Below are 15,922 nucleotides of genomic sequence, written 5' to 3'. Positions count from 1 at the left end.
AAAAAAAAAAAAACCCTAAAATATTTTATCTGTTTCTAAAAATTTGAATACTATTCTTGAAATAATATATTATATTATAATATATATTATATTAATATAATATAAAATATTATATTATGCAGAGTATAAAGGCTATATAAAATATTATATTAATATATAAAATATTATATATTGTTAATATAAAATATTGTATTATGTTATGCAGAGTATAAAGAAGACTATATAAAAATAATACCTTTTAGGTTATATCTTTTAGGTAACCTGTTAACAAAAATTCAAGGGGATACTAATGTGGTTAGAAGGTTGAACAGTACAAAAATGATACAATTGAAAAATGAAAACGTTTCCCACCAGTTTTTTTCCCCAAAGTCAGTCACTGTAACAATATCTGTGTGTCTTTTCAGATAAAATTTTATGCCTGTTTGAGCATATGTATGAATGCTTGTTTGTAAAACTGAAAATATATTGACACACACACACATGTATGTACAGGTGAACTCAACTGCATATCAAATTGATAACATAGGCATACTGGAAAAGTGCTTGAAATGATTTTTGAGTAGAGTACTCTGACTAGTGGGATATATTTATTTATTTATTTATTTTTAAATTTATTTATTTTAATTGGAGGCTTATTACTTTATTGTAGTGGTTTTGTCATCCATTGACATGAATCAGCCATGGGTGTACATGTGTTCCCCATCCTGAACCCCCCTCCCACCTCCCTCCCCATCCCATCCCTCTGGGTCAAGACTAGTGGGATATATTTAAAGGATAAAACGAATAGGAAAGAATGCTTGAACTTGATTTATTATTATTATTAATTTAAGTTTATTATTTAATAAACTAGGTTTATTACTAGTAGTGATACTGATGTTATAATTCTGAAAATACTTTATATATACTATAGGATAGAACAAATTAGTTAATATAGTTTTGTTTTAAGAACTAGGGTTATAACTGAGAGAAAGGGGTTAAAAGCTTGAAATGTAAGGAAGAACCCTGTGATGTTGATTTTTGAACTAGAGGTTTTAGTTTGAACTTACGATATAACACACTCACTTGTGTGCACATGTACACACATACAATCAGTTCAGTTTAGTCGCTCAGTCGTGTCCGATTCTTTGCGACCCCATGAATCGCAGCACTCCAGCCTCCCTGTCCATCACCAACTCCCGGAGTCCACCCAAACCCATGTCCGTTGTGTCGGTGATGCCATCCAACCGTCTCATCCTCTGTCGTCCCCTTCTCCTTCTGCCCTCAATCTTTCCCACCATCAGGGTCTTTTCAAATGAGTCAGCTCTCCACATCAGGTGGTCAAAATATTGGAGTTTTCAGCTTCAACATCAGTTCCTCCAATGAACACCCAGGACTGACCTCCTTTAGGATGGACTGGTTGGATCTCCTTGCTGTCCAAGGGACTCTCAAGAGTCTTCTCCAACAGTATAGTTCAAAAGCATCAATTTTTTGGTGCTCAAAAAAAAGTTGGACTTTATAGTCCAACTCTCACATTTATACATGACTACTGGAAAAACCACAGCTTTGACTAGATGGACCTTTGTTGGCAAAGTGATATCTCTGCTTTTATAATATGCTGTCTAGGTTGGTCATAACTTTGCTTCCAAGGAGCAAGCATCTTTTAATTTCATGGCTGCAATACATGTATACATATTCCTATTTTCCACCGACAAAGGCCTAGAAATTATGATCATTAATACTCCTAGCTCTGGGTTTCTAAATACCATTCCCCATTAAAACTAACCAGGACTCATTGAAATGTCTGATCCAGGTCTAAACTAGAGAAGTACAGAAGTGATAAAATTGAAAAGTAAAATCCTCCCCACTCCTCATTTTTTCCCAGAGAAGCCCAGGATATATTGTACCAGAAAGCTCAAGAATATGAGCTTTATGCTCATATGCTCAAAAATCAAAGAATATGGTCAAAAATTAATGGGGACATGCCAAAGAGTACAGGTTAGTTTGAACTACAAAAATATCAACAACAAAATAGTAACCTGCTAGAGGAATGCTAACTAGTTGATACATAAAGACTGATATAATTCAAAAAAACTCATGCAACCATACGATAGTAATTCAGGCAAAAATTATTGATGGACACTAAAATCATTGTGTGAAAGAGTGTGGAGGAACAGGGTTTCGCCCCATAAGTATCGTGATACCACCCCATATAACTCACCTTCACAGTAGAGAGAGCTGATGGATACCATCTTAAGTGATCAAACCTAGGGTTAATCAACAGTAGTAAGATAAGCTGTGTTTTCTGGTATACTCATTGGGAACTGTATAATCACCTAATGTTGTGTTTTTTATCAAAGATATTTAACCTGAATCTGATAATGAGGAAACAGACAAATCCAAATAGTGGGACAGTCTACAAGAGAGGGATTTGAAAGCAAGGATGACAGATGTTAACAGCTGGTAACTCTGGGTGAGGGCTGTGTGGTTGGTCACTGTCTGTTTACTCCATTTCTTTGTAGGATTGGATTTTTCAAATTAAAAAAGGAAAGGATCATATTTTTAAATACTGTTCTGCACATTGCTTTATTTCACTTAACAATTCTTCTTTTCGCATTTTTTCTCCCTTTATATAGTCTTCACTTTTCTCTTTTTATGAAAGAAGAAAGAAAGTCTCTTTTCAGAATGGGTAACTACTTCTGTATTATGCTACTGAAGTTACCTGGTGTTTATTAAATGCTGCATTGTATTTTGTACTCAATACCACCTGAAGTCCAAATTCCTAGCATATATACTTATGTTTTAAAAGAGGTAACTGAAAGTTTGAATTGTAAAAATGGCTTTAATGTGCTGGCTTATCTTTTTTCCTTATAAAAATCTTAGTATTTGTGTTGAATTTCTTATCTTGACAAGAACTTGTTTTGGCCCTTTACTTTTATAATTTAACATTGAGAATGTTTGTGTGGTAATGATCTTCCTTACCATTTAAAAGTCTTTATTTTTCTTGAATTAATTTCCAGAGGTAGTATGTCTTTGTCCTATTTCTAAATATTTTTAAAAAATTCTTTTTGTGTTCTCATTTTTTCAGCCTTTCAACTATGTAACCCTTGCAAAGTCCTAAAGCTTATCTATCACAGAATTATCAAAAATGTTGCAATTTATTCATGCTGCTCAGAGTCAGCAAGTCCATGAAATAAATGGGAAAACTATGTTATCTGAGAATTGGTAAAACATTTTAGAAATTACTGATTTAACCAACATTAACTTATTATTGACATTCTGTTGTTAGTATCTTGACTGACCAATAACTAAGTTTTCCGTAAATAACCAGAGCAATATAAATAAAGTAGCATTTGGGAATATAAAGTATATTCTTTTCTTTTTTGCAGAATTCAGGAAATGGCATGAAAATGTGTTCTTTTAAAAGCATTTAAATTAATTAATTTGGCCACACCACATGGCATGCAGGATCTTAGTTCCCTGACTAGGGATCAAACCCATGTCCTCTGCAGTGGAGAAATCCTTTAAAAAAGGATATCTGTAATATTTTCCACCTGTTAATGTAAGAGTATACTGTATAGCTGATCCTCATTATTTGCAAATTTATCTACTTACTAAAATCTATTTGTAGCCCCCAAACCTGTACATGCGGTGCTTTCGCAGTTATTTGTGTACACGTGCAAAGCTATATAAGATGTGAGTGCCTGGATGCCCTTGTTGCGTGCTGAGCTCGAACTTGGTAGTGCTCTGTCTTGTCTCACCTCTCATACAGAGAGGTCCGGAGGATGGAGACAGGCGGGGCTGTGTACTGTAGTGCAAGAGGCTCCTGGTTTGAGACCCGTTGGATGGGGTTTGAACCCAAACTCTGGCACCTGTTGTTGGGGCAGCTTCAAACAAATCACCTAACGTTTCTGAACTTCATTTTGTCTTTTGTGAAACAAATAGAATCTACCAGGATGAGTTGTTTGAGATCTAAGGTTATAGTCTGTATGGGAGAATGTGTGTATGTATTTCATCTAGGAGTAGTGGTTCAGTATTCACTAATTCAGGGTTTGTAGTGACTATAGAACAAATGAGAATAAATAGTGGAAATTAACTGTGTATCTTTGCTAAGTTATGTTGAGTAATTTTATTCTTATCTGATATTCACTCTTATTCCTACCAAAATCTTATCTGGTTTCTAAGAAGATCACCAGGATTAGCATGTAATATAAAACAGTTAATAGTATCTAAACAGTCTAAAACTATCTTCTTTCTCTAGTGCTGTTTTTTTTCCCAAACTGCTCTTTGGAAATTTGAATATTTATTAACCAAGTATTTAATACTACTGTGTCTTAGTTCTCCCATCTGTAATCCTCAGCTCCCAACACCCCTTTCTGTGGTTCTGCTTTGTGACGTTGTTCTGAGATTTTTGCAGATCACTGTTTCTGTCTTGCCAGGTGTTCACTTTTAGGTTTCAGAAGTGTTGAACACTACAGGAAGGCTGCAAGGAGGCGGAGAGAGAGCCTACATCTTTCTGTTTCCTGTGGCTCCCTGTTGCTTTGCTGTTACTTTGACCATCATCCTAGTGGAACTTCTCACCCCAGCAATAGCTGTCCCAGATTCAGTTTGTAGTTTCCTAACACTCACAGAGCTAGTCTTATCATAACCCTTACAAACACCAGCTCTGATTGGCTAGACCTTTCTTCCTCAAAAGGTACCCTGGTCTCACAAGATCCTTCTTCCAAGTTCAGAGACTCAGCAGCAGCTGAGCAGCTCTGTCCTCAGGGATCTGAGTTTCAGCTTTGCAGAATCTTTTCTTCCAAGTTGCTGAGTTTGTGTCATTGCCATCTCTTTCTTTGGCACCTGTGATTCGTGAAGATAAAAACATAGTGATTTTTAAGTGATCATCACTGATTTCTGAAAACTCTACCTATTGAAATTATAGCTCCTTTAAAATAACATCTGAGTGTTTGTTATTTCATTCTTGTTTTTATTAACATTTGTTTAGTTAAAATTTTGTCTAGAATTTTTATGCTTTTAGGTAGTAGATGTGATTGTTTCTTTTTAACACCTTATTTGCATTATGTTTGTTTAAAGTATGGTTTTGCACACATCAATTTATTTCAGTTTTGAATTTTAGAGTTCTCTCAAACCAGATTGTGATGAATATTTTCAATCAGTAATGTAAGAGGCACTGTATTTTCTAATGTAAAATTTATTTATTATTTATATTAAACCAAATGGTACTATCGCTGACTTAATCAGTATATCCAAGGCAATGGAATAATGAAATTTGTTGCTACAAAGAACCTTAGAGATTATCTAGTATTAATTATTTTTCCTCTTTCATGCCATTCTGTTAACAAGTGAAAGATACGTCTTTAAAATCTCTCCTGCCATGGGTAGAGGCATGCAAAAGAAGGACAACTTTTTAACTCTCCTCACAATATCCTTGGTCTCTTACCACTGCTTGTATTTTATAGTGTTCCTTTTCAAGGACAGTTGCTTTGCTCTCTTTCTTCCCAAAGTGTTACATTAAAATGGTGAGAGAAGGACATTTCTCACTGACTTATTTCCTGACTTGGGGGAGGGTGAGTTCCATGTATTATTTTTTCAACTGAAGTGTCTTTCGTAGATAAACTTAATGCCATGTTTCACCCAGTTATGATAGACCTTCAGCTTTTGAACATTTCTGAGACTGGGACAAGTCCCGATTTATTGTTTGATGCCTTCACATTGTTCGCCAGGCGGCAGTTGTGGTATGTGTCATCGTGCATTGTGAATGTAGTTGTATCTCCGGTATCATACAGTTGCAGCCCGTTGATGTTTCAATCAGTAAACCATTTAAGAATGTTGTGAAGAAAGAATGTGAGTCCTGGTTGTCATCTAAAAGCTTCTTTTAGCATCTGTGATAAGATGAAGAGAATATCAGCATTATGATTTCAAAATAGGAGGTAGTTGGTTTCAAAGAAAATTTTTGAGACAGTAGTAGAGGAATACTTTTTAAAGAAATGCTGTATCACCAAAGCTTTTCCTGGCCAGAGAATAATATTGTGTGAAAACACAGACATTAGATAGTTCTGAGTGAAAAAGTGACTCAGAAGAGTTAAGTGTGAAGAAGTGTTTTATTTTTCCTGTATTTACAAAGATAATATACAATAGCAATTTTTCTCTAGCTCTATCCAAAAGAGCTCTTAAAAAGGAATAATGTGAAAATTCTAAATGACAAACTTCTGTCATAGTTTATTAGCAGTTTTTCTTTCTTTGCAGAACATAAGATAATGGGCTTCCCTGGTAGCTCAGTCAGTAAAGAATCCGCGTGCAATGCAGGAGACCAGCTTTCAATCCCTGGGTGGGGAAGATCTCCTGGAGAAGGAAGTGGCTACCCACTCCATATTCTTGCTTGGAAAATCCATGGACAGAGGAGCCTGGTGGGCTAAAGTCCCTGGGGTCACAGAGAATCTGACATGACTTAGTGACTACACCACCATTCTCTGAACCCTAAATATTAGGGTTACTTTGTTAGTAATTAGCATTAATTTCTACCTCTGTTTTTGCCTAAGGAGGTAAAACGAAGCAAAGTCTACTTAGGAGAATTCCCACATAGAGGCTTATACCTAGTTTAATTGTTCTTCCATCATCATCTCCAAGATTAGGTAATAGATCCCTAAGAAATATCCCATAGACTGATGTATAAAAATAATACATGTCCATTTAAAAATGTAAACAGTGTGAAAAATACAGAGAAAGTCAAAGGCACGTGAAACTGCCATCCCCCGATGATGTCTTTCCAAGTATTTCTTATATAACTGCTGCTGCTGCTAAGTCACTTCAGTCGTGTCTGACTCTGTGTGAGCCCATGGACTGTAGCCCACCAGGCTCCCCCATCCCTGGGATTCTCCAGGCAAGAACACTGGAGTGGGTTGCCATTTCCTTCTCCAATGCATGAAAGTGAAAAGTGAAAGTGAAGTCACTCAGTCGTGTCCGACTCTTAGCGACCCCATGGATTGCAGCCTACCAGTCTCCTCCATCCATGGGATTTTCCAGGCCCTATGTAAAAATGTATGTGTAGTTTTTGTAAAATCGCGTACCTTTCCTGTTTGCTGCTGCTGCAGCTGCTGAGTCGCTTCAGTCGTCTCCGACTCTGTGCGACCCCATAGACGGCAGCCCACCAGGCTCCCCCCGTCCCTGCTATTTAGTAAGTTGCTTTCTTCCATTCAGCAATATATTGTGATTTTTGTTCTATCTTAAGAAATATTAATTGATTAGTCAGTTAATTTTAATGGTTGCATAATTCTCCATTATAGAGGCATACTGAATGATTTAAGTAGGTTTTTGTTAATGGACATTTAGGCTGATTAAGTTTTCTTTATTATAAACAGTGCTTTGATGAATGTTTTCTGCATATATATATAAATTATTAAAATGGAATTGGACATTTATTTATTAAGACACTTATTACTAGCTTTTGAAAGTTTGCTGTTTTTTCTTATAAAATGACAGATTTGCTGAAGTGATGGTAACATGCATAATATTGAAAATCTCCTTTAAAGACCTTTGTGTGTGTGCTCAGTCACTCAGTCTTGTCCAGCTCTGCAACTCCATGAACTGTCGCCCACGAGACTCCTCTGTCCATGTAATTTTTTTAAAAATCTAGTTAGTATTTTATGATTTGATTCCTAACTTTAAAATAATGATCTTGACTTCTACTACACATTTGGAAACCTTTCCTTTGTAATAAATGGAAATGAGAAGTTATTCAGTTGAAGAAAGAAAATGGAAAAGTTAAAGTACTAAAAACAATGAAAAATGATTAAACTGATGGAAATATAGGAAAACTGGGAAGGGTAATGATTAAGATAAAGAAAAAGTTTTATAAACAGCCTGGATTTGAATCTCGATTCTGCCTCTTACTTCTTCCTGACCTTGGGGAAGCATTTTAATCTAAGTTTATTTATCCTCCTTTAAAGCAGGAATGCTAATATATCATGGTATCATTTTGTGGATTAACTAATAATAGTAATAATTCGAGATAACATTTTCGAATCCTTTTTACTATGAATGGCAGGCAGTATATTAAATGTTTATATGTATTTTTTCCCTTGGCAAATATCTGTTATATTAATTCTTACAAACTTGTGAGTTGTAAGTACATTTTATTGATGAGGAAGCTAAGTCTAAGAGAAGGATTTTGTAAGTTGCCCAAACAACATAGTTATTAAGTGGCAGAATCAGAATTTGAACCCTAACAGTCTGATCCAGTAGAACCTGCAACTTGAAATTCTATCTGTATTAAGCACTTAGCATGTATCTGTTAATATTTATGTTTAGACTACCTTTAAAAAATAAGTATAACAGAGAATGAGAAAATAAGCCACTGACTGGGAGAAAATGTTTGCAAATGACATATCTGATAAAGCACTGTAATTCAAAATACATTAAGAATTCTTAAAACTCAACAGTTTGAAAACCTTTGGTCTGATTAAAAAATTACCAAAAGATTTGGGCATCTCACCAAAGAAGGTATTCAGATGGTCAGTAAGCATATGAAAAGATGCTCAACATCATCTGTCATTAGGGAGTTGTAAATTTAAACAAGGGCATACCACTACACATGTATTAGAATGACAGAAACCTCCACCAGCACAACCAAGTGCTGGCAAGGGTGGGGAGCAACAGTTCAGTGCAGTCACTCAGTCGTGACCGACTCTGCGACCCCATGGACTGCAGCACGCCAGGCCTCCCTGTCCATCACCAGCTCCTGGAGTTTACTCTAACTCATGTCCATTGAGTCGGTGCTGCCATCCAACTATCTCATCCTCTGTCATCCCCTTCTCCTCCCACCTTCAGTCTTTCCCAGCATCAGGGTCTTTTCCAGTGAGTCAGTTCTTTGCATCACGTGGCCAAAGTATTGGAGTTTCAGCTTCAGCATCAGTCTTTCCAATGGATATTCAGGACTGATTCCCTTTAGAATGCACTGGTTGGATCTCCTTGCCATCCAAGGGACTCTCAAGAGTCTTCTCCAACACCACAGTTCAAAAGCATCAATTCTTCAGCACTCAGCTTTCTTTATAGTCCAACTCTCACATCCATACATGTCTACTAGACTATTGGAGCAACAGGAACTCTCAGTCATTGCTGTTTGGAATGCAAAATAGTATAGCCACTTTCAGTTCAGTTCAGTTGCTCAGTCGTGTCCGACTCTGAAACCCCATGGACTGCAGTACACCAGGCCTCCCTGTCCATCACCAGCTCCTGGAGTTTACTCAAACCCACGTCCATCCAGTCGATAATGCCATCCAACCGTCTCATCCTCTGTTGTCCCCTTCTCCTCCTGCCCTCAATATTTCCCAGCATCAGGGTCTTTTCCAGTGAGTCAGCCCTTTGCATCAGGTGGCCAGAGTATTGGAGTTTCAGCCTCAACATCAGTCCTTCCAGTGAACACTCAGGACTGATTTCCTTTAGGATGGACTGGTTGGATCTCCTTGCTGTCCAAGGGACTCTCAAGAGTCTTCTCCAACACCACAGTTCAAAAGCATCAATTCTTCAGCACTCAGCTTTCTTTATAGTCCAACTCTCACATTTATACATGACTACTGGAAAAACCACAGCTTTGACTAGATGGACCTTTGTTGGCAAAGTGATATCTCTGCTTTTTAATATGCTGTCTAGGTTGGTCATAGCTTTTCTTCCAAGGAGCAAGCATGGCTGCAGTCACCATCTGCAGTTATTTTGGAGCCCCCAAAAGTAAAGTGCCACTGTTTCCACTGTTTCCCACTTTAGAAGACAGTTTGTCAGTATCTTGCAAAACTACACATACTTTTACCATATGATCCAGTAATTCTGCTCCTTCGTACTTACTCAGAGAAGTTGAAAACTTAAATCCACACAAAAAGCTGCATGAGATGTTTATAGCAGCTTTATCCATCATTGCTAAAACCTGGAAACAACCAACATGCCTTCAGTTGGTGGATGAATAAACATGCCTGCTACATCTGTGTATCCAACTATTATTTAGCGCTAAAAAGAAATTAGGTATCAAACCATGAAAAGATGTGGAGGAATCTTAAATGCATGTTACTCAGTGAAAGAAGCCAATCTGAAAAGGCTACATACTGTATGAAAAACAGAAGACTATGGAGACAGTAAAAAGATCAGGGGAGGGGTTAGGAGAAAGAGTGGGATGAATAGGCAGAGCATAGAGATTTTTAGGGCAGTGAAACTATTATGTGTGATATTAACATGGTGGATACATATCATGTATTTTGTCCAAACCCATAGAAGGCACATCAGGCGTTCATGCTAATGTAAACAGTGCACTTCAGGTAATGATGATGTGTCAATATAGATTCCTCAGCTTTAACAAATGTACCACTCTGGTGCAGAATGTTGGTAGTGGGGAAGGCTGTGCATGAATAGGGAAGAGGTGTATATGGAAACTCTTTGTACTTTCTGCTACGTTATATCTAGTTTGTGTACATTGTATCTACTACTGTGGACAAGAATCCCTTAGAAGAAATGGAGTAGCCGTCATAGTCAATAAAAGAGTCACAATGCAGTACTTGGATGCAGTCTCAAAAATGACAGAATGATCTCTGTTCTTTTCCAAGGCAAACCATTCAGTATCATAGTAATCCAAGTCTGTGCCCCAACCAGCAATGCTGAAGAAGCTGAACGGTTCTTTGAAGATCTTCAAGACCTTCTAGGACTAACACCCAAAAAAGATGTCCTTTTCATTATAGGGGACTGGAATGCAAAGTAGGAAGTCAAGAAATACCTGGAGTAACAGGCAAACTTGGCCTTGGAGTACAGAATGAGGCAGGGCAAAGGCTAAAAGAGTTTTGCCAAGAGAACGCACTGGTCATAGCAAACACCCTCTTCCAACAACACAAGAGAAGACTCTACACATGGACATCACCAGATGGTCGATACTGAAATCAGATTGATTATATTCTTTGCAGCCAAAGATGGAGAAGTTCTATACAGTCGGTGAAAACAAGACCAGGAGCTGACTGTGGCACAGACCATGAACTGTTTATTGCCAAATTCAGACTTAAATTGAAGAAAGTAGGGAAAACCACTAGGCCATTCAGGTATGACCTAAATCAAATCCCTTACGATTATACAGTGGAAGTGAGAAGTAGACTCAAGGAATTAGATCTGATAGAGTACCTGAAGAACTGTGGACCAAAGATTCGTGACATTGTACAGGAGGCAGGGATCAAGACCATCCCTAAGGAAAAGAAATGCAAAAAGGCAAAATGGTTGTCTGAGGAGGCCTTACAAATAGCTGTGAATAGAAGAGAAGCAAAAGGCAAAGGAGAAAGGAAAGATATACCCATTTGAATGCAGAGTTCCAAAGAATAGCAAGGAAAGATAAGAAAGCCTTCCTCAGCAATCAATGCAAAGAAATAGAGGAAGACAATAGAATGGGATAGAGATCTCTACAGGAAAATTAGAGATACCAAGGGAACATTTCATGCAAAGATGGGCACAATAAAGGGCAGAAATGGTATGGACCTAACAGAAGCAGAAGATATTAAGAAGAGGTGGCAAGAATACACGGAAGAACTGTACAAAAAACATCTTCACAACCCATATAATCACGATGGTGTGATCACTCACCTAGAGCCAGACATCCTGGAATGTGAAGTCAAGTGGACCTGAGAAAGTATCACTACAAACAAAGCTCATGGAGTTGTTGGAATTCCAGTTCAGCTATTTCAAATCCTGAAAGATGATGCTGTGAAAGTGCTGCACTCAATATGCCAGCACATTTGGAAAACTCAGCAGTGGCCACAGGACTGGAAAAGGTCAGTTTTCATTCCAATCCCAAAGAAAGGCAATGCCAAAGAATGCTCAAACTACTGCACAAGTGCACTCATCTCACACGCTAGTAAAGTAATGCTCAAAATTCTCCAAGCCAGGCTTTAACAGTACATGAACCATGAACTAACAGATGTTCAAGCTGGTTTTAGAAAAGGCAGAGGAACCAGAGATCAAATTGCCAACATCCGTTGGATCATCGAAAAAGCAAGAGAGTTCTAGGAAAACATCTATTTTTACTTTATTGACTACGCCAAAGCCTTTGACTATGTGGACCACAAGAAACTCCGGAAAATTCTGAAAGAGATGGGAATACCAGACCACCTGACCTGCCTCTTGAGAAATCTGTATGCAGGTCAGGGAGCATCAGTTAGAACTGAACATGGAACAACTTGTTCCAAATAAGGCAAGTAGTACATCAAGGCTGTATATTGTCACCCTACTTATTTAACTTGTATGCAGAGTACATCATGAGAAATGCTGGGCTGGAGGAAGCACAGGCTGGAATAAAGATTGCTGGGAGAAATATCAATAACCTCAGGTATGCAGATGACACCACCCTTATGGCAGAAAGTGAAGAAGAACTAAAGAGCCTCTTGATGAAAGTGAAAGAGGAGAGTGAAAAAGTTGACTTTAAAACTCAGCATTCAGAAAACTAAGATCATGGCATCTGGTCTCATCACTTCATGGCAGTGGATGGGGAAACAGTGGAAACAATGAGAGACTTTATTTTCTTGGGCTCCAAAATCACTGCAGATGGTGACTTCAGCCATGAAATTAAAAGAGTATTGCTCCTTGGAAGGAAAATTATGACCAACCTAGACAGCATATTAAAAAGCAGAGACATTACTTTGCCAACAAAGGTCCGTCTAGTCAAGGCTATGCTTTTTCCAGTGGTCATGTATGGCTGTGAGAGTAGGAGTATGAAGAATGTTGAGCGCCGAAGAATTGATGCTTTTGAACTGTGCTGTTGGAGAAGACTCTTGAGAGTGCCTTGGACAGCAAGGAGATCCAACCAGTCCATCCTAAAGGAAATCAGTCCTGAATATTCATTTGAAGGACTAATGCCGAAACTAAAGCTCCAATACTTTGGCCACCTGCTGTGAAGAACTGAGTCATTTGAAAAGACCCTGATGCTGGGAAAGATTGAGGGCGGGAGAAGGGGACGACAGAGGATGAGATGATTGGATGGCATCACCAACTCAATGGACATGAGTTTGAGTAAACTCCAGGAGTTGGTGATGGACAGGGAGGCCTGGCGTGCTGTAGTCCATGGGGTCACAGAGAGTCAGACATGAATGAGCGACTGAACTGAACTGCACTGGACTTTCTGCTTAGATCTGCTGTGAACTGAAAAGAAAAAATAAAGTTTATTAAAAAATAATAATATTTATAAATCAAGTATGCATTGTAATTGTGGACATAATGATACTTTTGTTTTTAGGCTCAGAATAAAGAGACCAATGTTTTAGCTGCTGCAAAGGTGATTGACACCAAATCTGAAGAAGAACTTGAAGACTACATGGTTGAAATTGATATATTAGCATCTTGTGATCACCCTAATATAGTCAAGCTTCTAGATGCCTTCTATTATGAGAATAATCTTTGGGTAAGTATTTTGGTTAATCTGTAGGAATAGCCAAAATAAGTTAATCGTCCTGAAGAGATTTATAAGTTGTGTAGACCTTTTTTGGACTACCTCTTCTATTTAGTTACTTATGCTTCTTGAGTGAGAATTGACCCATTGATGAGAGGATGATTAACAACATAGCAACATATCCTTAGCTTCAACAGATGTTTAGATGTGTATTTTAGAACACCGTGTTTCATGATTATTTGACATTGGACTGAAATGTAGAAACTTGGTGAAGAATTTTAAATTTCCTAAATAACGAAATTAGATTCCTTTTTTGTTTTGAATTAATATTTTTTTCCAGTTGGAACTTCTTTCTTTCTCTCTTTTTTCCCCCCAGTTTTTTTATTTATTTATTTGTTTTTTAATGTTAGTTTGATGTGTCTTATATAAGTTTCTTAATTTATATTTAAGTATTTAAATTTTTTTTTAAGTTTCTTTTGTTGTGGCCAGGTCTGTATGTAAAAATTTTATTCATTTTTAGAAAATGTTAGGCATAAATAAATATATAAATAAAATGTTAATATTTATAATAACCAGTCAGTCACTTGCTCTGCACCAATACTAATTTAATCAAGAGGACTTTTTAAAATGGAGTTTTAGTTTGTCTCCTTAAAGGAATAAGCGAAGTATTACAAAAGAAGAGTAGATAGTATAAGCTGTACCTGGCTGCAAATCAAAAGACCTTTCCTTTTTTATTTTGGTGATACTAGGCAGGAGCTTGGATAAATCAGTTAATCTTTATCAGTCTGTTTACTCCACTGTAGGATAATAATGATCTGTCTCCCAAATTATTTTTCATATGATATAATGAATTTGAAAAACAACTTATTGTAAAATAAGCTCCTGTGAAAAATAAAGTGTTGTTCTATAGAGGAGAAAAAACTATGAATCTATACAATTTGTTAAGCTCTGTAATTAAAAGCAACAGCTAGACAACTATGAGGGACAGTGGGAGGGAGAGAGAGACATGAATTAATTGAAGAATCATAAAAATACAAAATGAAAACTGTGATGAGGATTAAGAAGGAAAAATGCATGGTGCTATGTACCAGGGAGGTTTGGGAAGGCATCCAGTAGGATGTGATAAGTGAGCTAGTATCTGAAGCTTTTTGTGTGTGTTTTCCCCAAGTTTCTAGAAAACTAAAAGCAATCTTTCAGGATGTATTCCTGTTAGTAAAGTTAAAAAATATTCTTGTTCATTTAACTCACAATAGTTACCTTAAGAAAGGAGAGTATAAAGTCTTTGAGTGGTGAGGGCGTGGATGTATAATATGGCCCTTAATAAACATTCTGTACCAGGTAACTTTAGAGAACCTGGGACACTACAAGTTGTGATGAACAAAAATGCGCATACTTCCACAGTGTGTTCCCTTTGTACTTTCTCAAATGTACAGCAAGACTTGTGACTCTTTTTACAAAGGAAGTCTTCATGGTTGTTAGCATAATATTGTTTATGTAACTTAGGTTATTTGATAGCTCTCTATTTATATTTTTTGCTAGCTTGAAGGAAAAATACTCAGAATCAGTGTGGTGTTAGACATGTGCTTTTTATTTGCCTGCAGATCCTCATTGAATTTTGTGCTGGTGGAGCAGTAGATGCTGTGATGCTTGGTAAATGCCTTTTTGTTCCTTACATTTATATCTTAAATTATACTTTTAAAAAAGTCAGTGGATTTCAAACATTTATACATGTGTATTTATCTTATTGTTGAGTAACATTCAGTAAGTTAAATCAGCCTAATTATTTTTGTATTCTTAGATGACCATGATAAAATTTTAAAATTAAATGTTGTTGCTTCCTGACCTGCATATAGGTTTCTCAAGTGGCAGTTCAGGTGGTCCGGTAGTCCCATCTCTTTTAGAATTTTCCACAATTTATTGTGATCCACACAGTCAAAGGCTTTGGCGTAGTCAATAAAGCAAAAATAGATGTTTTCCTGGAACTCTTTTGCTTTTTCGAGGATCCAGCGGATGTTGGCAATTTGATCTTTGGTTCCTCTGCCTTTTCTAAAACCAGCTTGAACATGTGGAAGTTCATGGTTCATGTATTGCTGAAGCCTGGCTTGGAGAATTTTGAGCATTACTTTACTAGCGTGTGAGATGAGTGCACTTGTGCGGTAGTTTGAGCATTCTTTGGCATTGCCTTTCTTTGGGATTGGAATGAAAACTGACCTTTTCCAGTCCTGTGGCCACTGCTGACTTTTCCAAATTTGCTGGTATATTGAGTGCAGCACTTTCACAGCATCATCTTTCAGGATTTGGAATAGCTCAACTGGAATTCCATCACCTCCACTAGCTTTGTTCGTAGTGATGCTTTCTAAGGCCCACTTGACTTCACATTCCAGGATGACCTGCCTCTTGAAAAACCTATATGCAGGTCAGGAAGCAACAGTTAGAACTGGACATGGAACAACAGACTGGTTCCAAATAGTAAAAGGAGTTCGTCAAGGCTGTATATTGTCACCCTGTTTATTTAACTTATATGCAAAGTACATCATGAGA

At 37.2% G+C, this 15,922-nt stretch overlaps 1 protein-coding gene across 2 annotated transcripts in view; it reads left to right on the top strand.

Moving 5' to 3' along the window:
* Positions 1-15,922, top strand: part of SLK (STE20-like kinase) — a 63,017-nt gene that overhangs the window by 11,167 nt on the left and 35,928 nt on the right. For both annotated transcript variants that reach the window (XM_010859404.1, XM_010859405.1), the window contains exons 2-3: positions 13,229-13,393; positions 14,983-15,031. In XM_010859404.1, coding sequence (XP_010857706.1) covers positions 13,229-13,393; positions 14,983-15,031 — 214 coding nt within the window. The remainder of the gene's footprint in view (positions 1-13,228; positions 13,394-14,982; positions 15,032-15,922) is intronic.

Source organism: Bison bison, unplaced genomic scaffold (genome assembly GCF_000754665.1).
Source record: "Bison bison bison isolate TAMUID 2011002044 unplaced genomic scaffold, Bison_UMD1.0 scf7180017864456, whole genome shotgun sequence".
Taxonomy (NCBI): Eukaryota; Metazoa; Chordata; class Mammalia; order Artiodactyla; family Bovidae; genus Bison; species Bison bison.
The sequence above is the reverse complement of the archived record's forward strand: the minus strand, read 5'-3'. Positions and strand labels throughout refer to the sequence as shown.